This window comes from Castor canadensis, chromosome 1 (genome assembly GCF_047511655.1).
Source record: "Castor canadensis chromosome 1, mCasCan1.hap1v2, whole genome shotgun sequence".
Taxonomy (NCBI): Eukaryota; Metazoa; Chordata; class Mammalia; order Rodentia; family Castoridae; genus Castor; species Castor canadensis.
The window spans coordinates 139,893,096-139,920,998 of record NC_133386.1 but is presented as its reverse complement, the minus strand read 5'-3'; the positions used below and the strand labels follow the sequence as shown (position 1 = coordinate 139,920,998).

The 27,903-nt window shown below is 46.1% G+C and overlaps 3 protein-coding genes across 7 annotated transcripts in view; 2 read left to right on the top strand and 1 right to left on the bottom strand.

Moving 5' to 3' along the window:
- Nup98 (nucleoporin 98 and 96 precursor) overlaps positions 1-6,967 on the top strand; it is a 109,289-nt gene extending 102,322 nt beyond the window's left edge. For all 4 annotated transcript variants that reach the window (XM_020169148.2, XM_020169145.2, XM_020169147.2 and 1 more), the window contains 4 exons: positions 1,062-1,303; positions 1,757-1,911; positions 5,357-5,468; positions 5,601-6,967. In XM_020169148.2, coding sequence (XP_020024737.1) covers positions 1,062-1,303; positions 1,757-1,911; positions 5,357-5,468; positions 5,601-5,818 — 727 coding nt within the window. In that variant the 3' untranslated portion in view covers positions 5,819-6,967. The remainder of the gene's footprint in view (positions 1-1,061; positions 1,304-1,756; positions 1,912-5,356; positions 5,469-5,600) is intronic.
- Positions 6,968-8,911: 1,944 nt separating this feature from the next.
- On the top strand, positions 8,912-16,797 carry Chrna10 (cholinergic receptor nicotinic alpha 10 subunit). The gene is made up of 5 exons (XM_074084244.1): positions 8,912-11,699; positions 13,498-13,643; positions 13,998-14,152; positions 14,863-15,395; positions 16,087-16,797. Exons 1-5 carry the CDS (start codon positions 11,639-11,641, stop codon positions 16,533-16,535), a joined length of 1,344 nt encoding a protein of 447 aa, XP_073940345.1. The 5' UTR covers positions 8,912-11,638; the 3' UTR covers positions 16,536-16,797.
- A 481-nt stretch (positions 16,798-17,278) lies between these two features.
- Art1 (ADP-ribosyltransferase 1) lies at positions 17,279-27,419 on the bottom strand. 2 transcript variants are annotated; one of them, XM_020184761.2, is made up of 5 exons: positions 27,362-27,412; positions 21,557-21,708; positions 20,463-21,243; positions 19,397-19,438; positions 17,279-18,093 (listed from the first exon to the last, which is right to left on the bottom strand). In XM_020184761.2, the coding sequence occupies exons 2-5, from the start codon at positions 21,617-21,619 to the stop codon at positions 17,996-17,998; spliced, it is 984 nt and encodes a 327-aa protein (XP_020040350.1). In that variant the 5' UTR covers positions 21,620-21,708; positions 27,362-27,412; the 3' UTR covers positions 17,279-17,995. The 2 variants fall into 2 exon arrangements, with proteins under 2 accessions (XP_020040350.1, XP_073940339.1); XM_074084238.1 differs by lacking the exon at positions 21,557-21,708 and having other exon boundaries at positions 27,362-27,419.
- Between the last annotated feature and the right edge of the window lie 484 nt (positions 27,420-27,903).

Here is a 27,903-nt window from a genome sequence, read left to right as displayed (position 1 = left end):
TTCAGTGCTGGGAATCAAACCCATAGCCTTAAGATTATAATGCTCTAAATTATTATGCTGAGCTGTCATGTTGTATGGAGAGTTGTTGGGTTTTGTAGTCAGACTTGCCTACAAGTGAACGTACTCACTTTGGACTGGGTAAAGATACTCTACAAGTTTCAGAGTTCTTACTTGTAAAATTTCAATATTAGTCTCTATCCAAAGCTCATTATGGGATTGAAGGAATAAAAGTATAATGCACCGATCATAGCCTCCGGTTTAATCTGTTTCTCTTTCCTTTCCCTCTAAACAGGAAGTAAAGTGACCCCAAACTATTCCTTTGAGTTTACTTAAACACAGAGTGGGGTAAAAGGCTGTTTCAGAGTTGGGTTTGGGGAAGCAAATCTTATTTCCTGAAAAAGAAAAGAAAAAACAAGTGGTTGTGATGTGATTGGGAGTCCTTGGGAAGCTGAAGAGTTCAGAAAAAGAGTCCAAGATGAGAATAGTTTTCATCTGAAAGTGACTGTTCTTTGACCCAGACAGAAAAGAACTTTACTTAAAGAGCCTTACTCTAGAGGTAGAGAATGAATTAGGAAGACTGATGGCTTAAGAAAAGAAAACAAGCCCTAGAAGAGACATGACCTATAGAAACTACTCTTGTTTGTTTGTACAGACCATGAGGGAGAAGGGAAGGAAAAAGATTGGGAATGAATTTGGGAGGACTACTCTGACACAGAATTCCCTATCCCAGTCCTTATATTTCTAGCTAAGAATGTTGCTGGACAAGAAGTAAAGAGCTCCTAGCTAAGGAAAGCCTTTTCTGAGGAAAGTACAGCCTGCCCTAAAGTACTGGGTTTCTGAGTTTTTGATAGTGAAACTACAATATGCTTAGATCCTCTATTTTATTTCATTTAAAAACTGAAATGGTGTGATGACTTTTTTTTTTTTTTTTTTTTTGGCAGTAGTGAGGTTTGAACTCAGGGCCTCATTCTTGGTAGGCAGGCATTCTCCCACTTGAACCCCTTCACCAGCAACCTCCGTAACAAAGGACGGTATTTAGTCCATCTTCTCTCTTCCTGCAGCATACGTGAGAAGGCTGTTCGAGAGCTGCTTACCCGGCACTGCCAGCTGTTGGAAACCCCTGAGTCTTGGGCTAAGGAGACTTTCCTTATTCAGAAGCTTTGTGTGCCTGCTGAGTGGATTCATGAGGCCAAAGCAGTACGAGCACACATGGACTCTAATAAGCACTTGGAGGCTCTCTATTTGTTTAAAGCTGGTCACTGGAATCGCTGCCACAAACTTATCATCCGGCACTTAGCTTCTGGTGAGTACTAGGGCCCACATCTCCTGTAATAACCCCAAATATTTCCAACCTCTGAACCCCCATGATGGGTCAGGTCAAAGGTGGTACTCAATACGGGACATGCAAGCTAGAATCAAATCATGCTTTGCAAAAACTTCAGAAGAAACTTGACTAGGATGAGGGATTAGAAGAGCAGGAAAAGATAGCAATTGCAAAGTTAACCATTTGCCAGAAATAATCCCTGATGTGCTTATGGAAATTTTGTCTAACCCCAGAAATAATCTTCTCAGAGTCCTGAACTCAGAAATCTTCACATTTTTCTTTGGAGACTTTTACAATACTGCTTGTAATTATCAAGAACAAACCAACATTATTTCTTCCTTCCTGTCTTAGTTTTCTCTCAGGTCCTCTGCACTTTTGGGAACCATGCACTTTGTAATACAAACATTGTTCTCAATATTTTGTTTTTTTCAGATGCCATCATTAATGAGAACTATGACTTCCTGAAAGGTTTCTTGGAAGACCTGGCACCTCCAGAGCGCAGTAGCCTAATTCAGGACTGGGAAACATCTGGGCTTGTTTACCTGGACTATATTCAAGTCATTGAAATGCTCCACCACATTCAGCAGGTACCTGAGCTCCTTAAACCACTCCCTGGTTTTTCTTTTCCCCAACCCTTTAAGCTTCAGAGACCTCAAAATGTCTTAGTATACACTTTTGAACTCACTGGCAGAGATCGCACTGTCATTGCAGATAGGACATTTTGGTGAGGCTAATTTGATTTAGCTATTTTCACACCTGTATCAAAACTTAAAAACAGTTTTTTGGTCTTCTTAACCAGTTGGTATGTATACATATATTTGCAATAGGCATTCCTGAGACTTGTCCATAGCCCTTGTCCAGCCCTAGTTTAAGTGAGAAGCTCAGGGATGAGAGGTAAGTAAGAACAGAGATTTGGGGAGGAAAAATGTTTTCACATGTTGTTTGGCATGGTTTTTGTTTTCGTTTTGTTTTTTGGTAGAACTGGGTTTGAACTCAGGGTTTTGTGCTTACAAAGTAGGCACTTGCAAAAGAGGCACTCTACCACTTGAGCCATTCCTTCAATGCATTTTGCTCTAGTTTTTTTTGGAGATAGGGTCTCAAACCATTTGCCAAGCTGGCCTTGAACCTCAGTCCTCCCAAGAATAGCTTTTTACAGGTGTGAGCCACCATGCTTAAAACATGCAGCTGGCATGTTTTAAGTCTTCATTAAAATGTCTTTTGTCAGTCTGGATAGTCATAAGATAGATCTCCATTACTTGTTTACAACATAGAAGCCAAAGTTGTACATATCACATTCAGGTCCCATTAGAGGTTTCTTTTAACCTATTCCTGTCTTAACTCTTACCACTCTTAAGTCATTTCTAAGCCTTGCCAACCTGCTCTACTTGCACCAAATTATTCATAGTGTTTCCAGCACACCTTGTAATATTCCTCTTGTTATATAGCATGCTTTGTCTCATCCTTTAAGATCTTAGATGGCTTAGCTGAGTGTGGTGACTCAGGCCTATAATTCCAGCACATGGGAGGCTGAGGCAGGAGGATTGTGAGTTTGAGGCTCTTCTCTGAGATACATAGTGAGTTTGGCTACAAAGGGAGACTAGATTGTTGTTAGCTGTACTTTTCCTTCTTTTTCCCTCAGAAAGAGTTAATTGCACTTACTCTCTTACTACCAAATACTTTGTACATTTTTCTATTGGTCTGCCTGTCAGAACTTACTGTACTTATTTATATTTCTAGGTTGCCATAATCCTCTTGGGGGTAGATGGGAGGTCTTTTCTGTTTTAAGGTTAAAGGCAGTAGAGTATAGAAGTTAAGAGCTCAAGTTTTCCAGTCAAACTATTGGATGCCATTCATATCTCCCTCATTCACTAACTAGGTAACTAACCTTTCTTTGACTCTCATCTGACAAAACAAGTGAATAGTGGAGGGAACAGTGGCATACTTAAGTATATATCTGATAGGGCTTTCATAAAGATTAAACAGAATATTCCTGAACAGTTCACAGTACCTTGTATTTTAACTGATTGATAATATCTGCTATTATCGTCATCTATTTCCAACTCCTAGTACATTAGGCACTAAGTGCCATAATTCAATCTTTGCTGTACTTCTGAAATGGATTAAGAGTATCTTCCCTAAATAATTGCTGAAGAAATCCTCTCTAATTGAACATTGATTTCTTCACTTATACAACCTAGTTATTGAGAACCTACGGTGGATTTGGGGACATAAAATTAAATAGTGGGACTGGTAGAGTGACTCAAGTGGTAGAGTGCTTGCCTAGTATGTGCAGAGTCCTGTGTTCAATCTCCAGCACCACAAAATAAAAAACCCTGAAAGGTAAATAGTATATGTTCTGCCCTTTCCAAAGTAATTATTTGGTGGGGAAAATATATGCACGTAAACCAGCAGTTACTATAGAGTAAGTGTGAGGATCAACAAAGAGTGTTGTCAGTATAGCACAGCACATAAAAGGAGTACCTTGGCTGGGGGCAGTGGTTCAAGTGGAAGAGCACTTGCCAGGCAAGCAAAAGGACTTGATTTCAAACCCTAGTACTGCAAAAAAGTGCCTAATGCAGTGAGGAGACAAAATCACAATATAGCTAATATCCACATTCATAATTTAATGAAACACTAATTTTTAGTTTAAATCCTCTCCAGTTTTATCTTGTTCTACTCCTTAGTCTACATTCTACTATATTAAAAGTCCTTTGAGTTTCCACCTTATGGGGTTTTACTGCTCTCTTTGCTGGAAAGCTTGACCCTTTTTCCTTGTTCCTTGTTATTCAGGGGTCAGTTTAGTTAGGACCTCCTTAAGGAGGCCTCTCTTGACACCTCTGCCAATCCAAAATAGCCATCCAGTTTCTTTCTGCCACATCAGCCTAACTCGGTTTATTACCATCTGATTTTTACCCCCCTTGGTTTTTTGAGACAGGGTATCCCTGCCTGGCCTCAAACTCAAGATCCTCTTGCCTCAGCCTTCCAAGTGCTGGGATTACAGACATGTACCACAACAGCCAGAACTATATTTTCTTGTTTATAAGTTTCATGATAGCAAAGACCTCATCTTACCTTGATCACCACTGTCATTTTTAAAAACTGGATTCTGGCTGATGAAAAGAATAGTAGAATCTAAAGGTAGATTCAGCAAGCCTCTTAAAAGTAGATTTGAGCTAGCCACCAGTGGTTCATGCTTATTATCCTAGTTCCTTGGGAGATTGAGATCAGGAGGATCATGATTTGAGACCAGCTTGGAAAAATAATTGACCAAAGTAGACTAGAGATGTGGCTCAAGTGGTAGAGTGCCTGCTTTGCAAGCATGAAGCCCTGAGTTCAAGCCCCAGTCCCACCACAAAAAAAAAAAAAATAGATTTGATGAATGAACCATTTACAAAGGAGGAGGTGATGGGAGACTTAAGGTAGATTACTGTAAAAGTTTAGGAGGACTTATTCAAGAAACACATTTGAAGCAAATAGGATAAGATGCTAAATAGGGCTGGAGCATGGTTCAAGTGGTAGAGCACCTGCCTAGCAAGTGCAAGGTCCTTAATTTGAACTCTAGTACCATAAAGTGAGGGAGAGAGTGTAGGGTAAGAAAAGGCCCTGCAGTGTTTTAGACATGACAATGAACTTAGAGTCAGGAAGCCTAAATTAAATGCTAGTTTAGTCACTACATTTTATTACATCTTATTGCATGTGAGCTCTTGAGAAGCCATATCATCTCCCTGAACCCAAGTTTAACTAGATTTTTGGTACTATATTAAAATCTTGCTAAATACATGGTTCATGAAGCATGATCTCAGGACCTTCCCAACCCATGGCTCTGTATGCTTACCTTCCTCTTGTGCACTATTGCTGTTAGTTCCCTGTCTTCAGCAACATGGTGATCGTATGCACACTGCCAGCTAGGTTGTTGGGTCTTCTCCTTCCTCGAGGTTTGTATAATTGTTGTTTCAGGTTTGTATAGTCTGTGGGTGGGATTGATGATAGAAAACTCCTCTTGATCTAATTGGTTTCTCTGCTTCTCTGTAGGTGGATTGCTCAGGTTATGAACTAGAACAGTTACACACCAAAGTGACTTCACTGTGCAACCGGATAGAGCAGATCCAATGTTATAATGCCAAGGATCGCCTGGCTCAGTCAGGTAAACCTGTAGCCTCTACAACCGTCCTCATGGCTTGCTTTCTGTCTTTCTAGCTATGGCAGTCTACAACCCCCAGTGCCAGCTCTTTACCAGCTCCATCCTAAATGTACTCGCTCCACTTTTTCTCTCTAGACATGGCCAAACGTGTAGCCAACTTACTGCGAGTGGTACTGAGCCTACAGCATGCCCCCGAAACAACCTCTGAATCAACGCCAGACCCTCATCGAGTCCCTTTGCGCCTGTTGGCTCCCCATATTGGCCGGCTTCCCATGCCTGAGGACTATGCCTTGGAGGAACTGCGCAGCCTCACACAGTCTTATCTTCGAGAACTGACTGTTGGGAGCCAGTGAGCTCCAGGCTCTTGCCACCACACTCACGTGCTCATTCACACTCACCACAGCAATCCCTGCATCGTTTTGATTGATACTGTTTGCCAATCTCTCGGTTGGCTATGGAACCTACTCTTCCTTACTGCTGCCCCAAGCAGCATCCTTCATTTGTTCAGGGCTTTTCTTAATACTGAACATAGCATAAGGGCTTCTGGAACCAAAAAAAAGGAGATAAGTCTCCTTTTACCATCCTCAAAACCATTCAGGTTTTTTCTCTTTAAAAGAAAAAAGAAAAAAAAGGTCAATAAAGCTCCTTTGGCAGAATCCTTCAAAGAACCAGGGAGTTCTTTTCTACCCCAGGCATTCTGGATGTTGTGATCCTCCATGCCAACTTGCTACCCTACTCCTACTCCTTTTATACTTAGGACTCTTTCAAAGGAGCAAGACACACATGGGACAAATGTCTTGATCTACGACTATCTTTCCTTAACAGATGAACCATCCACAGAAGGAATTTGTCTCTGAAGTACATTGGTTAATTAACAGTGAGTTTTTGGGTCAAAAAAGGGTTGGACTGAGGAAACAGAACGGGATCTTTGACACATTTAGGATAGAAGGGAGTGTCCGTCATGGAAGATTAGATCTTCCTGGCTTGTTTTGTTTCTGCCCTGAATGTTCCATGAACACAACACCCTCCCTACCACCATATACAGCAGCCCTAGGTCACATATCACATGTCTCTGGGACGCTTCCAGAACGTGATTATTAGTCATCTTTCTGGGATTCGTGTCTGAATTTGACTGAAGAGTTTGGGTAAAAAATGGCAGGTTGGCTAGCCTTCCCTGCCCCTCCTATTCTAGCCCCAGAGCATTTCTTACCCTTCATCTTCCCTCCCAAAAAGTAAAACCATCACTGAGGCAGGCAAGGAGCTAGGCTTGGGGGGCAAGCAAAGGGCCTTCACTACATTGCTGCCGGCTATGGGGTGCCCCAGGTACTGGCCTGACAGCTTCTGTTAGTGCTGTCACAGACATCATGGCCACCCCTGGGTCTTTATGCATGAAGATTATGTAAAGGTTTTTATTAAAATATATATATAAATAAATAATCTAGATTATTTTCCTCTTTTTCTGAAGCTACTTTCTTAAAAAAGAAAATAAAATGTTTATAGCATTTCTGGTATTGACTTTCCCTTTGTGTTTTTGTTTGTTTTGTTTGAACCCGTGGTCTTATACTTGCTAGGCAAACATTGGGATTAGATTTGTAAGAGCAAATTTAGGAGCAAAGGAGTTGATTATTGATTTAAACTGAACTGCTGCGCATTTTTTTACGCACATAAATTCAGTTAGGGCTCTTCAAATTGCCCAGTGGAATACACTTACCATTCACAGCCTCCTTGCTCTTCTATTCTGGTGGTTGTTTTTAAGCCTTGAGTCATGATTCATTCACCTTGTCAAATCCAGATTGCTTTATGTAAAGGCAGTAATGATCCCTAATGTTGTTGCTTTACACAGTGCTGTTTTTGAGAGGTCATATTCAGGTCTTACTTCAGTTTGTCAAAATGAAGATAAGAGCCAATTCCAGTTAGGATTAGACTAAAGACTTCTGTAACAGTGAAGAATTCTGTGATTAATAAGCAAAGTGCACCAGGTGGCGGTTGCTCACGCCTGTAATCCTAGCTACTAAGGAGGCAGAGATCAGGGGGATCACAGTTTGATACCAGCCCATGAGACCTTGAGCAAATAATTCCGTGAGATCTTATCTCAAAAAAACCTTCACAAAAAAGGACTGGTGGAGTTGCTCAAGGTATAGACCTGAATTCACGCCCCAGAACCACAAAAATAAATAAGCAAAGTGGATCTGCCCTGTGGCTGGGGCATCAATTTAACTTGGGCCCGAGGGCAGTAGCTAATCAGCTGATTAGCTCCCCACTCCCTCCATAACTGACTCACTTTGTGAACTTGAATGAGTCCACGGCTGGATTATTGTTTTTTTGGTGACACTGGGGTTTGAATTCGGCCTTGTACCTGCTAAGCAGACATTCTACTGCTTGAGCCACTCTGCCAGCCCCCAGTGGCTGGACTTTTAGCAAAGAATTTTCAACCTCCTTTCCTCAACAGAGGCATTTTTCAAAAAAAAGAGAGTGCTATGGAAATGGTAGCATTTACCAATGTTAAGGATTATGAAAATGGATAGTATTTATTTTTAGGGCAAATATTGTTTCCTTTATATTTAAAAAAGGGATCTAATCAAATGTATCATAGAAGCTATATTGCATCATGTTAACTTCCAGTTCAAGGTAAAGATCTCTTTTGCATCCCAAAATCCACCCCACTGAAATTTTTTTAAATGTTTTCATTCTGCAAAAATATAAAATGTATTAATATATATTATATTCTTTAATAATTTCTATTAATACTCCATTGCACTTTCAAATTTCCCAAAGTGTTTCAAAAAGTAAGCTTTTACATTGTTTTATAGCTCACTTGTTTGTTGGATTGTTTGCAACATATCCAAAGAGTCTGTTATCTCCTAAGTCACTCTTCATCTGTAATAGTCACCCCTCTACTTTTTAAGCCATTTATATGTTCAAATAACTGGGTCATTTGTCTTTCAGAGTAGGGTGCTGTGGCTCCTAGATTTGGCTCATTGTGCCAAATCTAAGAGCCTGCAGTACCTTCCTTTTTATAAACTGTTGGTTAGATCTAAAAAATTTATTCCACTTCTCTCCTGTGCTCCCCAAGAATATTTGGTGCTGTGCACTTATCACTTCAGGAGGTATGTCTTACTGACCCACTTCAAGTGATGTTAAGATTATTGATTCAGGTCTTATAAACCTGATCTACCCTTTATAAACTTTTCATCTCTTAATTGTGGCCAAAATTCATTATTTCATTAGTGTAGAATCCCTTTTTGTGTGTGTTAATCTCATTTTCAAGTGAGAGATTTATGTAGTGTGTGTGTGTGCGCTACTGGGGTTTGAACTCGAGTTCTGTGCTTGTTAGGTGCGCTTGAGCCATGCCTCCAGCCCATAATAATATGTTTTGTTTGTTTGAGACATGGTTTGCGTGGCCCAAACAGGCTTCAAACTTCTGGTCCTCCTGCCTCAGCTTTTTTTTGGCAGGAGGGCCATAATGAAATAACCTGCCAACCAACTTTTGGACTTTGGAATTTTCTTTCAGTCTAACATCTGCACCCCAAAACATATTAAATATATAGTTATTTCAACATTTTCAAAGGCACTAACATTTGAGCTCCTAATCTGATTTGTGCCTACCAATTTTACATGGATTATCTTTAATACTTAAGACAGCTCTGGAGATGTGGCTCAAGTGGTAGAGCACCTGCTTTACAAGCATGAAGCCCTGAGATCAAACCCCAGTACTGCAAAAAAAGAAAAAAGACACTCCAACTTGTGTTTTTACACACATTTAAAAAAAAAAAAAGCCAGGCACCAGTGGCTCATGCCTATAATCCTAGCCACTTGGGAGGCTGAGATCAAGGAGAATTACAGTTCGAGGCCAGCCTGAGCAAATAGCTTGAGAGACCCAATCTCCAAAATAACTGGAGCAAAATGGACTGGAGATGTGGCTCAAGTAGTAGCAGGTACTCTTTACGAATCCCTGAGTTCAAACCCCAGTCCTGGCAAAAAGAAAAAAGAAAACCCTGAGAAATTAAGGAACCTGCAGGTGCTCACACAGCTTGAGTGGAGGAAATTGGAACTGAACCTCACATTCTGGCCTACATCATATATAAATGCTAAGTATACACCATGCCACAAAAGTTACATTTCTAGCCCTAAACTTTCAGATAACTATATGGTTCCAAATAGTTTACAAACCATTTCTCTAATCATTTTGCCATTAGTAGGAATTCTGAAATGAACAAATTGCACCATGTGTATATAAAGCAGAAATTCTCATCTACATCACTTCCCTCCAGCTCCCTCCCCACTAATCTGTCCCTCTCTTGTTTGATCCTCTCATTCTGCTCTTAGGAAGAAAGCTTCTGGTTTTTTATGAAGTAATGTTAGCTATAGGTGTTTTGTAGACAGATATTCTTAAGTTGAGGAGTTACCCTCTTTCAGGTTTGCTGAGAGTTTTTAGCATGAAGTATGTTGGATTTTTTTTTTTTAAGGGGGAAGTAATTGGGGGTTGAACTCTCAGGGATTTTGTGCTTGCTTGGCAGGTACTCTGTCACTTGAGCCACACTCCCAGCCCTGGAATTTTTTTTTTTTTTTCTTTTTCTGAGATAGTGTCTCCCTATTTACCCAGACTAGCCTCAAACTCAATGCTCCTGTCACCCCCCTGCATACCTTGGATTTTAGGCCTGCATGGCTACCATGCCTGACTGGATTTGTTTTTGCAAAAAATTCCATTTTGAAATGTGAAATCCTTGATTTGATGTCCAGAGGGAGATGTTGGGAAGATGGAGAAGCATCTGGTATCTAGGGGAAGAACTGGGATGGAGAACAAGCAGGGAATTGGTACACCAAAGTAGCTGAAGTCATGGCTATGAATGTGATTACCAGGGAAATATGTGTAGCTCTTGGTCAGTCAACTGGCCATTGGTACAAAAAAAGTTAAAAAGAAAAAACAAAAAAATGCACTATAAATACCCTCGACTCTCATTTGTTCCCGAAGCCATCCTGACTGGCACCACACTGCAAATACTGCTGAATGCTTACTGTACCTTTGGCACTTGCCTTGCACTATCTGGTTATCTCATTTAATCCTTACAGCTTTCAAGAGAAGTACTATCAATTCCATTATCCAAACTGAGAGAACTAAAACCCAGAGAGTTTCAATGTCAGACACCTCATAAAAACAGCTGAAAGTGATCCTAAAAGACTGTGCTTCCCCTGTTACTCCATATTGCTCATAGAGTTTGGACATTATGAAAAGACTTGAGTCTCAACTGTAATGACTGCAGGGACTATGCAGAGAGGGTATGGGCTTCATCTCCTGTTCTGGCCACCTATCTGGCCACCTGGAGTGACCTAAGGATCAGCACCACTCCCATCAGGAGGGCAGAACTTGCTTGGCAATCTAGCCTGATGTGTTCAGTCCCTCATCAGGAGGGGTGCAGGTCTAACGGAGCCTCCAGGATACAGGTAATGGTGGCAGAGCTGGGGGGACAATTCCCATCTACAGGTCCTGACTCTATCCCTTAAGTCCTAGTGTTCTGCACATCCTGACCCCACCATCCCTGCTCCTCCATCCCCCCCCTGACTTGGCCTGAACTGAGCCTGAGTGCTGCTTTACAGAATATGAATAATTTAACTGACACCTGCCTGAGGTATCAGTTTCAGTTGCTCTGTTCCCATGGGCACAAGTGTCCCAGCCTGTAATTAAGCTAATAAAAAGGGCAAAGAGTGAGGTATCATTGTCCTGCCTCTGGTAGTTGCTGATGGTGTTCCTGCCCCTTGTTCCAGTCAGAGCCCAGGTATTGGGAATGGAAGACCACAATCATGAAGGCTGAAATAAAAGGAGAAAGGGGGATCAGAGTCTGGGAGGCAGTTGCAGAGGAAAAGACAGAAGGAAATTGAGAGTGAGAGGTAAGGAGGAGTGTAGGGCATAGAAAAGGGCAGAGGCTGAGGCCAGAGCAGCAAGGACTAGGCAGAGGAGAAACAGCAGATGCTAAGGACCAAATACTAACAAGGAAGGGGAGCTACATTAGGGTTAGCTGATAGGCCCCAGAACTCCTCAGAGGATTGTCGGACCCACCAGAGATCTCACCCTTTTCTGATTTCCAGGTACTGTTCACACCATCCTTTCCAGGTGGGCCTGACACTGCCCTAGATCTGGCCAGGAGACCTGTCCCACCTCTGGTTATAGCAGTGTCATGGGGTCCAGGAACCATCATCTCTGCCTGGGTCTTCTGCTCTTTTTCCTACTCCTTGCAGGTACGAACCAGCCCTGGCCTCTCCTGGCATTGCTGCTATTCTTACCCACCCAAAACCTCTCTCCTCACAGTTTACCTTTCCCTTCAATACTCATGCTGGGGAGTGTTTAAGAAAGGAGTGTTTGGCAAAGGTGAAAGGAGACTTGCCTGGCTAGGGTGGTTGCAGTGGTGGGAGAGCTTCCAGAGATAGAGCTGAAAAAGTCAAAGCCGATCATAAAGGACTCTGAATACCAAGCCAGTGCTTTATTCTGCAACCAATGGGGAGCCCTGGAAGGTTTTCACTTGTTTGTTTTTACATGTTTTTATTAGTATGAGATAGTTACACAGGGTGGTTCGTTGTGACATGCTGGAAGGTTTTAAGCAAGTACCAACCTGATCAAATTTGTGTGTATAAAAACTTGTGGAAGCCAGGGCTGGTAGTACAAGCCTGTAATCCCAGCACTTGGAGGTGGAGGCAGGAAGATCCCAATTTGGAAGTCACCCTGGGCTACATGGTAAGACCCTGTCTCAAGAAAACAAAAAAGCAAAACAAAACAAAAGCTTGGGCTGCAGGTTTGGCTCAAGTGATAGAGCACCTGCCTAGCAAGGGCAAAGCCCTGAGTTCAAACCCTAGCACCGCTGGAAAAAAAAAAAAAAAGCTTGTGGAGGGTGATAGGAGAGGGTAAGCTGAGGCAGGTGGCGCTATGAGGAGGCTGATGCTGCTGTTGTGCAAGAGAGGGAAAGGCTTGAGCTGGAGAGAAGACGATGGATAATGATTGAAGGGACAGCTAGAAGGTTTGAAGGATCTGACAGGATTTGGAAGTTGGGTGGACTGCAGGGGGAGGAGGAGGGAGATGCGATCAAAGATGGCTAATTCCCAGGTTTCCTGAGGAAGGTCACTAGCAGTACCATTTGCTGAGACAGGGAGAACAGGATAAGAAGCTGGTTTCGAGGGTTGCAGGGTGTAGTGGTGCTTAGCATGTGCTGGCCCTGAGCTTGCTTCCCAGCACTGGGGAAAAACAACAACAACGACAACAACAAAAAACGGTTTCAAAGCCATGGCACAGGAAGTGATTCATGTATTTTGGGCCTACCAGAGTTTACAGTCTTGTAAGGAATTTGGGACTAGATTGTGGTGTGAGTACAGCTCAGTAGAAAAATCTCAGATAAAGAAAAGGGATTCTGAGGAACAGTACTTAAATCAGGGGCAGAGAAATGTATGTCATGAAAGCCTAGGGAAGAGTGTGTTTTCATAAAAGAAAAATGCTAGGTGAGGTGGTACACTCCTGTAATCCCAGCTACTGGGAAGTTGAGGCAGGATGGCTTGAGCCTAGGAGTTTAAGACCAGTCTAAGAAACACAACCAGATCCTGACTCAAAACCCTAATAGCTGGTTGGAGAGAGGGAATAGTTCATATATCAGAAGCTTTGGGGAAAACAACTGAAGTGCAGATGGAGCAGCAGAAACAGGATTGAGGCCAGAGGGACAGGGTAATGGGGTTCAGATTGCCTGGGTGAAGGTTTGGATTGCTGTGGCCTATGTGGTTCCTTCTAATCTTTGTGGCAGGGAAGGAGAAATCCTTGGGAAGGGAAGAGTGGAGAAAAAACAGGTCATCATTGATCCTGAAGAGAGTCCAAGGTCTTTGCCTCATTCATCCCTGGAGGCAGCTAGGGAACTAGAACCTCAGTCAGGGACAGAGGGTAGACATCAGACCAGAAGGCTTTGAGAGTGGAACGGGTGACAGAGTGCCAACTGTGGGTGGAGGGTGTAAGCAGAGGACCCTGGTCATGGATGGACAACCCTTCTGACTGACTCCTCAGAGTGCCTGGGAGCTGAAGGCAGGCTGGCTCACAAGCTGTTCCGTGATCTCTTCACCAACTACACAAGTGCCCTGAGACCTGTGGCAGACACAGACCAGACTCTGAACGTGACCCTGGAGGTGACACTGTCCCAGATCATCGACATGGTATGTTGTGGTGGTGTACCTGTGAAGTGTTATCTGTAACCGTGTCAAGGACAAAGGGGTGTTAATAGTCATGATAACACCCACTAACTGTTGTGTTCCCATTGCATGCATGCCCAGCCCTTCACACACATGAGCTTACTGAATCCTTGCTAAGCAAGGGTTACCACCTATGTAACTGCTGAGGAAACTGAGGCCCAGAGAAGAATTTGGCAAAGTCACATAGCAAGATCAGATCTGGGAGAGAACAACTGTGTGGGCAAGTCAGGTTTGTAGGTGCTGACCAGAACCCTGTAGATGAGTATGCTACACAGCTATCATTTCCCTGCACAGCTATCCGTTCCCTGCCCCCACCAGGATGAGCGGAACCAGGTGCTGACCCTGTACCTGTGGATACGGCAGGAGTGGACAGATGCCTACCTACAGTGGGACCCTGATGCCTATGGTGGCCTGGATGCCATCCGCATCCCCAGCAGTCTTGTGTGGCGACCAGATATCGTACTCTACAACAAGTACTGCCTGCTTGGCCCTCTACCTTCTCCTTCCCCTCTGTAGAGTTGCCTTTAGTTATGGGTGTGCAATCACCCTCCTCCCCACCACCTAATCTGGTTGCTCTGCTTCCCTGGAAACTCCCCTTGGATTCTTCTAAGCTGCCAGGAACTTGCAGCCCCTCCATCAGCACTTCCACTTTAGGCTGTAGTAAGCCGAATGTCTCCTGGGAACCCACTATGTGGTCCAGGGCCAATTCTGTCTCATGACACTGCATGACTCTTCTAGGGCTACTCTAATGAGTTTTGCAGATTACTCCCAAGGTCACTGTATAGCCCACTGCTACTTGTGGGTGGTATTGGGATTTGAACTCTGGGCCTCAGACTTTCTAGGCAGTGGCTCTACTACTTGAGCCACTCCACCAGTCTTTTTTTGTGATGGGTTTTTTCAAGATAGGGTCTTGCAAACTATTTGCCCAGGCTGGCTTCAAACCGCGATCTCTGTCTCTGAGTAGCTAGGATTACAGTCGTGAGCCACCAGCGCCCGGTTTGCAGAGACCTTTTTACTCTGCCCTAGACTAGATCTGAGTCCGTTCTGAGCCCTTGAGGTATTGTCTCTTCTACATCTCCAAAGGCTGAGGCACACTTTAGAAATGCTGCCCAGCCTCAAGAGCTCAGACTCCTCTGCCCTGACTTCCACAGCCCCAGATGAGCCCTGCCCTGTCTGTCCACAGGGCGGACACGCAGCCACCGGCCTCAGCCAGCACGAATGTGGTCGTGCGGCACGACGGCGCGGTGCGCTGGGACGCTCCGGCCATCACGCGCAGCTCCTGCCGCGTGGACGTGTCAGCCTTCCCGTTCGACGCGCAGCGCTGCGGCCTGACGTTCGGCTCGTGGACGCACGGCGGGCACCAGCTGGACGTGCGGCCGCGCGGCGCCTCCGCCAGCCTGGCGGACTTCGTGGAGAACGTGGAGTGGCGCGTGCTGGGCATGCCGGCGCGACGGCGCGTGCTCACCTACGGCTGCTGCTCGGAACCCTACCCGGATGTCACGTTCACCCTGCTGCTCCGCCGCCGCGCCGCCGCCTACGTGTGCAACCTGCTGCTGCCCTGCGTGCTCATCTCGCTGCTCGCGCCGCTCGCCTTCCACCTGCCAGCTGACTCCGGCGAGAAGGTGTCGCTCGGCGTCACCGTGCTGCTGGCCCTCACCGTCTTCCAGCTGATCCTGGCGGAGAGCATGCCGCCGGCCGAGAGCGTGCCACTCATCGGTGAGTGGGCCGTGGCGCCAGGAGAGCCAGTCCCCTCCCTGGCCAACGCGCGTGGGCGTCCGCAGAGTTGGAGAGCCCAGGGATTGGGACAATAAGACCTGGGTCATCAGAGTGGCTCTGCTTCAGTGCGTGCGTGCGTGCGTGCGTGCGTGCGTCCTGGGAGCGCGGGGGTTGAGGGAAAAGCAGGCATCTTTCCTGTGGAATACCCTTCCGCCGCTAGAGGCAGGAAGGAGTCAGCCTTTTCTCAAAGGAGAAAGCTGGAGTTCTGTGTCCCCAATACCCTAACAGGAGGTAAAATGTATTGAGTACTTGCTGTGTGCCAGGCACCTTGCTATGCACTTGACGTTTATTAACCCGGATGAGCATCACCACAGACCTATGAGTGGGTTCTCTTGTTATTTCAGTTTTACAGAAAGGATCAGTATTTTGCCCAGACCATACCTATAACTGTTTAAGCCTCCAGCAGTGAGACCAATTTGAGGGCAGCACTAGTAGGAATGAGGGATGGGGAGAACTTGGCTCTTACCTCCTAACTTTTTCTGTCCATTGGACTCAAAGGGTTTCTTCCTACTTGTCTACTTGTGGGGAGGCAACTGGGAAGTTCAGAATCCTCATTTCTTGGACTTACTTTTTATTTATTTATTTATGTGAGAGAATCCTCATTTCTTATTTTGGACTCTTTTTCTTGCAGGAAAGTACTACATGGCCACTATGACCATGGTCACGTTCTCGACAGCACTCACCATCCTTATCATGAATCTGCATTACTGTGGTCCCAGTGCCCGCCCAGTGCCTGCATGGGCTCGGGCCCTCCTGTTGGGACACCTGGCAAGGGGCCTGTGTGTTCGGGAACGAGGGGAACCTTGTGGGCAGTCCAGGCCACCCAAGTCATCCCCCAGCCCCCTTCCTCTTACTGGTCCCCCAGCAGGCCCTTGCCGTGAGCCATGGTGTCTGTGCCACCAGGAAGCCCTCCTACACCATGTAGCCACCATTGTCAGCACCTTCCGCAGTCACCGGGCAGCCCAGCGCCGCCATGAGGACTGGAAGCGCCTAGCTCGTGTGATGGACCGCTTTTTCTTGGGTGTCTTCTTCTCCATGACCCTGGTTATGAGCCTCCTGGTACTGATACAGGCCCTGTGAGGGACTACGATTGGGTCGCTGGCACCTGCTGCAGCCACAGTACCTCCAGGCAGGGATGGTAAAGGCCAGGTGGTTGTTGGTCCTCAGGTAGGCCAGCCAGTCTCTCCCAGCTGCTACTAAGAGTGGGACACTCTCTCTAGTCTCTTCATGATTGGCACTACTGACTTCACAGTCCAGGAGGAGCCTTTATTCTCTACCTATCCTAACTAAGGAAGATCCAGAGCCTGCCACTCCCCTCACTCCTAAAGAGGAAGAACTCTAAGAAGGATCAAAATCAAAGAAAGGTTTGGAGGGCAAGATCAACGCCCATTCTCAGCATTAGAGTTCTTATTAGGAAGACTGACAGTTATTATATAAGAGGCAGAGCTGCTATATTTCCTGTCTTCCTATGTGGCGGTTACAAGGACTCCGTCTTGCTTATCCCTGCCTATGCACTCAGGAAAGGAAATTCGTGTCTATTTTTTTATTTTGTTTGGGGGGGATGTGATTGGCAGTTCTGGAGTTTGAACTCAGGGCCTTGTGCTTGGTAAGCAGGCACTCTACCAACTTGAGCCATGCTCCCCAGCCATCATGGTCTAGTTTCTAGAGCAGGAGGACATGAAGACATTTGGCCCCAAAGCGTTAACTCATAATAAAGTGTGTGCCTAGCACCTCCTTGATAACATTTTCCCCTTGGGGCCGGTGGTGATGGAAGTTAGGGATCCAGATTTGTCTCTAGAGACAGAAACTTCAAGATTTATGGATCAGAGCAGAAATTACACTTTTGTTGATAAGAAAATGATTGGGATTTGGCTTGGGCCCCAGGAGAGGATCTAAAGGTTGGTCTGCCATTTCTCCTGCTTTCTGTCCTCAGAGTACATGCAGTCTAGCACATTGGCACAAACAGTTGGGAGAGCTCAAGTGTCCAAGGGGCAGCGCAGGGACCAGCCATTCACAGGCATTAGCTTTCTGACTTTCACACGGTTCCTTTTCTGACTGTCGGACCCAGTCCTTACCCTGAGGAAGCTCACAGTCTGACCCAGGAAGCACCCAAGGACCAATGGGAAGAGAGAGGCAGGGCCCCTAACCTAGCCAGTTGGCAGAAGACAGAGAAGGCTTCCTGGAGGAGTGCACAGGAGCTTATGTGAGGCCTTTGCGTGACACCAGCAAGTCCCATGGCCAGGTGTTCCCCTCCACAATCACTCTCCTTGAGCTGCAGTGTTCTGTCTTCAAGCGAGTCACCATCTATCCTAGAGTCTTCTCACCTCTAGTCAGAGTCTCACTCTTAGAAACCAGGGTAAGAAACCAGGGTAAAGTTCAGCCCCCAAATTCTCTTCTGTGTCCCAACTGGGAGGTTTGGTGGCTGCCAGTGAAGAACCCAGAGTTCCTTGCAGATGTGCTTATCAGGGATCTTGGTGCCACTTAAAGCATACAAGTGGCCACTTAGCTGAGGCACAGTGAGGCTATTCAGTGTCTATGGGTCAGAGGAGGCCTGGACCCTCTGGAAGGGCCCCCAGCACAGGGAACCAGACCAGCATCAAGAAGGACCAGACTGTGGAGAGGGAGTCCTGGCTTGTGGCTGTAGAGAAAAGAGGCAGGGGGAGAGAGGGATTTAGGAGCAAGGTGAGGACATGACAACAGATACAAAAATGCAATCAGACACATCGATGAAGAGCAAGAATTTAGGAAGGAAGGTAGACAGAAATGAAGAGACTAAGTAGAGCTCAGTTCTCCTTCCAAAGGCCATTATATCTAACCCCTGCCTCTGTAAACAAAGGAGGCATTGCAGGGTGGGATGTGATGTAGAGTGGATATCTGAGGGAAGACTGGTGATGCCGAACTTGGCTCCTCTGCCCACGCCCTGGCAGAAGATATGTTGGGTCCACTGTAGGGGAAAAATCCAAAACTTTTCCAGTGCCTGAAATTATGCATCATCTAAACCCAAAGATGTCTGGGCCAGGCCTGGTGGCCCATATCTATAATCCCAGCACTCAGGAGATTATGGCAGGAGGGCCATAAATTTAAGGCCAGCCTGGGATACCTGGAGAGAACTTGTCTCAAAAACAAAAATGAAGCACACACACACAGACTTGGGTTGGAGGCTTGTGGTCATGGCTCTGCCACTAACTCACTGTGTCACCTTGGGTAAGTCACTTCTGTCTCTGGTCTCACTTTACTACATGAAGTAGTACTCCTGTATCTTTCCAATAGACCATTGTCTATTGGATCTTTTCTGCCCAATGTTCACAAAGTCCCAACAGGAGAGAGAAGATACCTATAGCTGGGCATGGGGGAGTTACTGTTTCTTCCCTGAAAGTAACCCAGAGAAGTGGTGGCAAGTGTTTAAGGGAAGAGAAGAGTCACAGCTGAACAGGAACCAAGTGTTGCCTGGTCCTATTTGCTTCCTATAAATAGGGAAACTGAGGCCAAGAGGAAGAATAGGCTGGCCATAGAGAAAGTTTGAGTAGAGCCTGGACTCTAGCATCCAATGCCTGGCCTCAGCCTTCAAAGTTAGGGATCCCTGAGGACAGTAACAGAAACAGTGGGTTCTACAGCTAAAAGAAAAAGGCCAAGGGAGGACACTGTGGGAAGCAAACCTTGTCTCCCTCAACTCAGAGCAGCCTGAACCTGTGAGGCCTGGCAGGGGCTCTGTCCTGTGAGGGAGCAGACCCAGCTGAAGAGCAGGTGGATCTACTGCCCCAACTGCTACCTCCTCCACACAGCCTTGGGAGAGGCTGGAGACCTGGGAAGCCGTTTGATGAAGAGGATTCACTTCTTTGATAAGGAGGTGGTTTCCTTACAATAGGGCAATCCGGGTAGGGCCCACCCTCACAGTAGCCTGCCCATCCCTGCACTAAGTCCCACATGCCTGCAGCCCTTACCTGAGCTATCCAGCCTGCAGGGCCCAGATCTGTGCTTCTTATCTGCAGGGAAAAAACAGCAAAGAATTGAAGCCTCAGTAGCTCTCAGGACAGGAAGGGGCCTCAGAGCGCTGGTGATCCAACCCTGACCTGCTCTAGGAAAACCTGGTATACTTTCCCCAATCTTCTTCCTTAGGTTGAGCCCTCCTTTGACTACATTTAACTTGACCCTTGAGCAGTGGGGCCAGAAGAGAGGCAACTACCCAGAGTCCCTTCTGGGCCACTTCTGCTCCCCCACCTATATAACTTTGCCTCCTGGCCTTACTTACCTGTCCCTGTCCCATGTTTTGTCCCAGGCAGAAAGGCTAGTTTGGGTTCTTGGCCTATTTTCCTCTGCATATGTCAACTCATGCACACTCATGATACCATCCAAGGTGGGACTCAAAGTCACTATGGACTGACTCTCATCTCAGCTGTGGTTACAGTTTGGGCCAACTATCTGCCTCCAGCTACAAAAATCAGGCCTCTAGTCAGCTGAAAACAGCAGCCCACTGCCCCTTCAGAGGCTGAGAGTGGGGCTATTCTCATGATTCTTTCTCTGGCCAGTCCCAAGGGATTGAAGAAGCTGACACCTGTCTGACTCCAGCCTGAACCCACCTGCTGTCTGGCTCCCCACCCCACCCAGCACACATTATAGCATGGAATTTCTGTTCTGTCTCATAAATACGCTCTTCTTCAAACCAGAGACTGTGGCAACCTAGGTGTTAATACTGTGACTAGAAGTTAATTCCCTTCCAGCTTCCAGCCAAGAAACGAACCTGACAGATGTGCTTGCCCCTTCAAATGCCCCCCAAATCCCTGCCTTCTTTGGGGAACCCTCAGCCGCCCAGCAGCAAGTAGCCAGCTCTGGCCTAGCCACCTTCAGGAACAAGAAACATTGTGCCTCAGAATGCACATGACCTCCTCACTGGTGGTTTGATTTTAATATTTATGTATGAATCCTTTGGAGGGGGGATTGGATTTGCCAAAGCCCATCGTGGAGAGGGAAAGCCCACCTGCACAGGTGCAGACCTGCCGTCTTCCTCACCTTTGATGTACTCGCAGTTGTATCTGCTGCACTTGCCCAGAGCACGGAGGTAAATATGGGCAGGGCCCTGGGAGGGTCGGCTGACATTGACCACCTGGAAGGTCTCAAAGGGGGGGATCAGCACCTCCTCCTCTTCAGGGAAGAAGGAGTAGTCCTTGATGGAAGCCCCAAGGCAGGTCCAGATGCCAAAGAAGGTATCCTCTCCAAATTGCTGGGCTGCAGCATTTTGCAGAGAGGCAGAGGCAAAGCCCCCCAGCCTTACGGTGGCCCCTGGCCCTGCTGTCTGGAAGTGCAGGTCATGCACTCCTCGGTACACCTGGTAGCACTGAGGCTGACGCCGGTCCCTGCCTAGCAGTTGCACGGCCTCAGTCAGCAGGAAATGGAGCGTTTTGAAAGAGAAGTGGCAGAGGTAGTGGGCCCGGGAGCGGCCCGCCTCACGCACTGCCGCGTTGAACTCCTTGTACAGGGGGCTGTTGGCTGTGTAGGCCAGGAGCGCCACCCCATGCTCATCCCGGAAGCCCGGGGGTGGCGGGGGCAGGTGGCTAGGGCTGATGCCCCACACAGGTCCCCAGGCTCGGCGCTCCTGCCATTGGCTGCTTGCCAATGCCCAGCCATCTGCATACACTTTGTTGGCCTGGAACTCAGTGTGGTTGAGATCCGGGAGGGCAGCTGTCATGGCTGCGGCACAACCAGCATACTGGTCATCAAAGGAGGCCAGGGCCATGTCCAGGGGTGTCTCTTGAAAGAAGAAGCCTCGCCTTATGATGGTGTGACTCTGGATCTGAGGGGGAAGGAGCAGCAGCAACTGAGAGGACAGCCCCTGGGAGAACGGGGCCACTGTCTTCCACTGAGGCCAGGCTCGTTCTACTTAGAAAGACAGGAAGGACCCCAAACACACCTGGAGGAGAAGTGGAGTGGGAATTACTGGCTACAAGCTCCCCAAGACCAGTGCCTGGTCTGAACCTTCAAGGAGCGATTGATCCCCAAGGGCACCATAAGGAATTGTTTCCTCTCTCTGTTCCTCCTTTCAGGGTTGGGAAGCAGCCAACAGCTCAGCTCTCTGCTGGGATGGCGATGGTGGAGGATGACCATACCTGAAATGCATCCATGAGGCCCACAGACACAAGTAGCAGAGACATCATGGCAGGAATCTGCATGTTGGAGGTGACCCTGGGCAAGTTGCTGTCTCTTTCTCCTCATCTGGAAAATTGCGGTGCTTGGCACCACAAGATAGAAATGGAGGCACCTAGAAGAGAGGGATGGGGTGGGGGGCAACCCTTCTTGCTGGAATGCACATGGAAGGTGTCCTTGAGGAGGTGACTTAAACAGGGTCTTACAGGATGAATAGGTGAAAAGGAGAATAAGATTTCAGCAGTCAAGACAGAGAGAAAAGATCAGCATTTTGAGAATGGAAGGATTTGGGGGCAGTAGGAATAGAGAGAGCAAAGGTACGGGAGGTAGGAACTCTCAGGATGTAAGGAGCCAGCCACATGTCATCTAATCTGAATGTTGGGAAGATTGGAAGCAGTCATGAAGGGACCTAACTGCCAAGATGAGAGGTCTGGGCTTTACAGCCCCCTCCCCCAAACACATGAGGCCAGAACAAGGGCAGTTACAGGAGAGGACAGCAGATAAGGCCATGGGACTCTGGGAACATACAGCAGGACTGGGGTCCAGGGGTCCGTGCTCTCTGTAGTCCTGTGGTATTCAGTGCTTTTCTCCCAGCCCTCAGCTCCTTCCAGACAGAGATGGCTGGGTTGCTGGGAAAGGGCAAGTACAGAGAGCATCCACTTCCCCAAGGGAGCTCAGGAACCACAGCCTGCCTGCTATACTCTAAGGGTGGACAGACCCCCTGAGGGCCCAAAATGGCTTTAAGAAGAGGGCTGCCAAGCTTTGGGTCAGAATTCGGACAGATTTCTCTAGGTTAGTGGTACTGCTGAGCTGCCTTCTCCTTTCTGTTTATTTTATTATGAAGTATTCCAAATGTGTTTTTATTACAAAGTAATGCTTCTGGAGGGGAAGTAAGGGTATGAATCACAAAGTCCAAGTCCTCTTTCTTCTTCCTCTTTCCTCTGTACATCCCCTTCCCACTTTTACCCATGTCTGCCAGTGGGGAGAACTGACCAGTGATAACTGTGTCTTCTAGGACCTTTACTCAGAGCATATATAAACAGTGTAATATTTAAATGTACATATACATAACATAGTTTTCTGTAAACCCTAGCCCATCTGGGGTTTTATTATCATTTTTTTTCCAAAAGAGAAACAGAACATGCTTATACACACATATCCTAGGACTGGAGGTGTGGCTCAAGTGGTAGAGCACCTGCTTTGCAAGCATGAAGCCCTGAGTTCAAACCCCAGTCCCACCAAAAAAAAAAAAAAACCCAAAAAACTAGAAATACTTCATACACCTCCTATAACTTTTTTTCCTCCAAGAAATAACATATCATGGACTTACTTCAATATCAGTACATACAGATGTACCTTGTTTATTATAATAGCCCCATGGTTTACTCCATGGTGTACTTAAGCTATATGATGGACATTTAGGGGTTTTTCCCCCAATTTTTTGTTTGTTTTTTTTTGAGACAGGGTCTCACTATTATATAGTGAGACCAAGCTACACCTCCCTGCCCTAATTTTTAAATATTATACATAATCTGTGGTGAACATTTATGTATATAAATTCTTGTCTACTTGTGTGCATATATTATAGGGGAGATTTTGAGAAGTAAATGAGATTTAAAGACTGTGGTTTATTATTATTATTATTATTATTTGCAGTACTGGAGTTTGAACTCAGGGCCTACACCTTGCACCAGCCCTTTTTTGTGTTAGGTATTTTCGAGATAGGGTCTCACAGAATTAATTGCCTGGTGCTGGCTTCGAACCGTGATCCTCCTGAGCTCTGCTTCCTGAGTAGCTAGGATTACAGGTGTGAGCCACCAGCACCCGGCTTGGTTTTTTATTATTGTATTTATTTATTATTTGCTTATTTTGTGGTGCTGGGGATTAAGCCCAGGGCCTCACCCACACTAGGCAAGTGCTCTACCACTCAGCTATATCCTCAGCCCAAGGATCTGAGTATTTTTTATGTTGATAGCTGCTGCCAAGTTGCTACCCAAAAGACACCAGTCTTTCCTCCCTCCAACAGTGAAAGGGAATGCTTTTTTCTCCACATCGTTGTCAATATTAGATAGCATTGGCTTCTTAATTTTCATTTAACTGTTTTGAAAATGTGCATATGCTCATGTTACCATCACCATAATCAAAGTAGTGGACGTATCTATCTTTCCAAAAGTTTTCTGTGTCCACTTATTAGTACCTAGACTGTGCCACTCCCAATGCTTGACACAGAGCATCACCAGATAAAATGGAGGTGGCTGGGAGCTGGTGGCTCATGCCTATAATCCTAGCTACTCAGGAGGCAGAGAAGATCAGGAGGATTGGGGTTCAAAGCCAGCCGAGGCAAATAATTAGCAAGACTCTGTCTTGAAAAAACTCAGCACCAAAAAGGGCTGGTGGAGTAGCTCAAGTTGTAGGCCCTAAATTTAAGCCCCAGGACTGCAAAAAAAAAAAAAAAAAAAAAAGTACCCACCAGGCACCGGTGGCTCATGCCTGTAATCCTAGCAACTCAAGAGGCAGAGGATTGCAGTTCAAAGCCAGCCTGGGCAAATAGTTTTTGAGATACTATCTCAAAAAGCCCTTCACAAAAATAGGGCTGGTAGAATGGCTCAGGGTGAAGGCCCTGAATTCAAGTCCCAGTACTGCAAATAAACAAAACCAACACAAAAAAAGGGCTGGCAGAGTGGCTCAAGCAGTAGAACACTATCTAACAAGCATAAGGCCTGAGTTCAAACCCCAGTACCACCGCCCCCCTAAAAAAGAAAAAAAATGGAGGTGTGAAAGAGAGAGGAAGGAACATGGTAGACATCCTGGAAGATACCTGTTTTTTAAAATTTCATTTGTGTGTGTATGGCAAGAAAAGTTAATGTGAGATCTGCTTTCTTTATATATATATATATATATATATATATATATATATATATATATACACACACGCACACACACATATATATATTTATTTAAAATAGAGTCCTACTATATATCCTAGTCTGGCCTCAGCTTCCCAAGTCCTGGGATTACAGGAACGGACCACCATGCCTGGCTCCTCTTAGCAAAATTTGAAGGGCTGGAAATGTGATTCAAGTGGTAGAATACCTGCCTAGTGAGGGCAAGGCCCTGAATTCAAACCCTGGTACCACAAAAAAAATTAAGTACCTTATAATTTATTTACTTTTTTGGTAGCTATAAGCACTATGTTGTACGCAGACTTTGTTTTGTGCTGGGGTATATATCAAATATATCATGGTTGAATTCACTCCCTCCATCATTTTCACAGTAGGTTTTAAAATCTCATCTTGTTGCCAAGTGTGACAGCAACTATCTGTCTATAATTCCAGATATAATCACTTGGGAGACTGAGGCAAGAGGATCACAAGTGCAAGGTCAGATTGGGCTTTATAGTGAGACCCTATCTCAAAAAAAACAAAAATATACTTACCTTGCTTATTTTTATAGTCCCTATTACATAGTATATGCCCAATAAAAAATGAATTCCATGAATTGTCAGGAGAAATGGTGAATTCAGTTTGGAAAATGTGAACTCCCCAGGGGCAGATGTTAAAGAGGCAGCAGAATGGACAGGAAGGAGAGGCATTTGAGTTATGTATGTATGGAAGTCAGGAAAGGGATGAGATCCTAGGGAGAGAGGAAGGGAGGGCTGAGAAGCAAAAAGCAGCTGGAAGGGTGAGTGGAAGCTCAGGTGGAGCCAGCCCCCTCCCTGGCTTTCTAGGCTTTTCACTTCTGGCCATTGGGTTCCAGGAGATACCTTGGTACCCTTGTGATAAATTCCTCTTTAGATTTAATCTAGCTCAGGGTGGTTCCTGCTGGCTTGCCACTGGAAGAGTCTCATGTACTACATTTTCCCTGTTATGTACCCAGTTACCCAATGTGGTCACCTGGGTATCCATTCACTCATTCATCAAACATCACTGTAGTTGCCAACAAATGCTGAGTCCAATTTGGGCCTTCCTAGATTTCTATCCCTTTGTCTAGACCCCCCCCCCTGCCACCTCTGTCCCCCTGCCATGGGGCATGTCTCCCTAAAGTACAGCTGTGGTCATCATCCTCACCTGCTTAAAAACCACCTGTGCCAAAACTAATTGGAAAAATATCTGAAAATACAGAATAAAATGCAAACATGAAAATTATGAGGGAAGAGATGAGACCACATCTATAAAACAAAAAGCAGAAAATAGAGCATCCTTCCATACTCTCTGGACAAAGCCCAAGTTCCCTGTCCTGCCTTTCAAGGCCCTCCATGACCTGGTCCTCTGTCATCTCTTTAGCCTCATACCTATACACCTGTTTAACTTCTGCAGTATAAAACAAAGTTCCAGTATAGAACAAAGTTCTGTTGTTTCCTGTCTACTTGCTATCCTTCTCCTGGTGACCCACTTGTCAAGGCTTAGCTAGAGGTCACCTCTTTCAGCAAGCCTTCCAGCTCCTTTGGGGTCCCACATCACTCTGCACTGCTCTCTGTCACTGTCCTCAACATACTGTGCTGCACTTATGTGTGCCTGTCTCTCCTCCTGGCCTGTAAGTTCCTTGAGGGCAGGAACCAGGTGTAACACAGTCTGTGTCCCCGGTCTCAGTTCATGACTAGACACAAGCAAGGTTCCCAGAATGTTTGCTGAGAGACTTGCTACATAGAGAAACCTAAATAAACCCTCTAGCTTCACATGTGTTTGCAGATTGACTGGAATGGGATGAAAGACTCAGGCTCTCCAGCTTCCCCTTTGCTGCTTTAACCTTTAAATCAAATTCTCTTCAGCCCTACATACAGACATATTGGTTGCTCCTGGAACTGTCTGGGCTTCTACCCTGTTCTCTTCCAGAAGCTCAGCAGTTCCCCCCCACCCTCTTTCAGGCGAGATGATGTCCCCAGTTAGCCCATCTCAGCAAGTCAGTAAAAGACTGCCTCTCCCTTTCTTCTAAGAACAGCAGCCTGAGCCAGGCAGCTGTGGCTCATACCTGTAATCCTAGCTACGCAGGAGGCAGAGATCAGGAGGATTGCAGTTTGAAGCCAGCCCAAGCAAATAGTTCCCAAGACCCTATCTGGAAAAAACCCATCACAAAAGAAGTGTTGGTAGAGTTGTTCAAGCAGCCTGCCTGGCAAGTGTGAGGCCCTGAGATCATGACCCCAGTGCCTTCAAAAAAAAAAAAAAAAACCTGGCAGTCAGTGATAGCTCCCTTCTGCTTGTGAGCCAAATCCCCAGTAAAACCTTGCCTGTGTCCTCCGCACACATGCACACTCAGCTGCTGTCATTTCTATTCCTTCTGTACAAAAAGACCCCAAGTCTCTGGTAACAAGTCTGAGAGGCTTCTGGGTATAGATGACAAGACAGACTACTGCAGAGCGGGTAGACTGCTCACCTTGAAAACCAGTATTGGGGGGGGAAGATGAAGGGAGGGCCAGAGAGATGGGGATGGTGCAGGAAGGGTGGATATAGAGATGCTGGGCAATCCCTCCCACAACCACAGGATTTGCCCTTCCTCTGTCCTTCCTCTCACCCTGTTCAGGGCAATTCTCTGGTCAGTTTACCCTCTTCCTGGGTAAACTGGAACATTCCCTGTTGATGAGTGACCCCAAATCTCATCCCAGGAATCTCAAACTTTCACATGTCCACAAACCTCTCTAGGTATCCCAGACCTCTCTGTCAAAGGTTCCCTGAAAATTTCCTTATGACCCCTAAAACTGCATTAATGCCCTAAATTTCACCTCAAAAAATTCCTTCCCTGCTCAAAGCCCAGGAGGGTGGGATGCCCCTTACCTAGGCCTTCTCCAGTGTGGGGAAGCTGGTGTTCTCCTGTGATAGTCACTAGGGAAAGGAGGTGACTTTATACTGTCAAGTCCCCCCTGTACCTCCCCCACACAGCTGCTCAGAAATGTGACACTCCCCCATCTATTTCTGGACGTCTCCTAAAGGCTCAGAACACTAGCCTCTGCCCAGTCTGACCTGGGTCAGTGCTCTTCCCATGACAAAGGGTTTCCCAGAAGCCATGGAAAAGTGCTGAGGCATGGAGAGTCCCAGCTGGGACAACTGTCTCCTCACTGGGTTTGGTCCTGGGTTCTGTCAGCCAAGGGGAAAAAGAGAAGTGGCTTATTCACTCCCACAGCAGGGGCTTCTCCTTACATTTTATTCCTTTCTTTGATCATTAAGACTCACCTGAGGGGCAAGGAGAGACTCAGACTAAGGAGCTGCTTTTAGGTTCCAGCCCAGCTCCACCCTTGACTTGCCATGTGATCTGGGAGGACTTTCTACCTCACTCAGGACCCTTGTGCCATGACTACTTTTTTTTTTTTTTTTTTTTT

Bases quoted from the DNA above. Each gene is read 5' to 3' on its own strand.
- Art1 (XM_020184761.2), bottom strand. From the start codon at position 21,619: ATGCAGATTCCTGCCATGATGTCTCTGCTACTTGTGTCTGTGGGCCTC. The intron at 19,439-20,462 runs GTGAGGAAGACG...TTTTCCCTGCAG, and splicing joins CAACTGCGAGTACATCAAAG to ATAAGAAGCACAGATCTGGG. The intron at 18,094-19,396 runs GTAAGGGCTGCA...TTTTCTCTACAG, and splicing joins CTGCAGGCTGGATAGCTCAG to CCACAAGCCAGGACTCCCTC.
- Chrna10 (XM_074084244.1), top strand. From the start codon at position 11,639: ATGGGGTCCAGGAACCATCATCTCTGCCTGGGTCTTCTGCTCTTTTTC. The intron at 11,700-13,497 runs GTACGAACCAGC...CTGACTCCTCAG, and splicing joins CTTTTTCCTACTCCTTGCAG to AGTGCCTGGGAGCTGAAGGC. The intron at 13,644-13,997 runs GTATGTTGTGGT...TGCCCCCACCAG, and splicing joins TGTCCCAGATCATCGACATG to GATGAGCGGAACCAGGTGCT.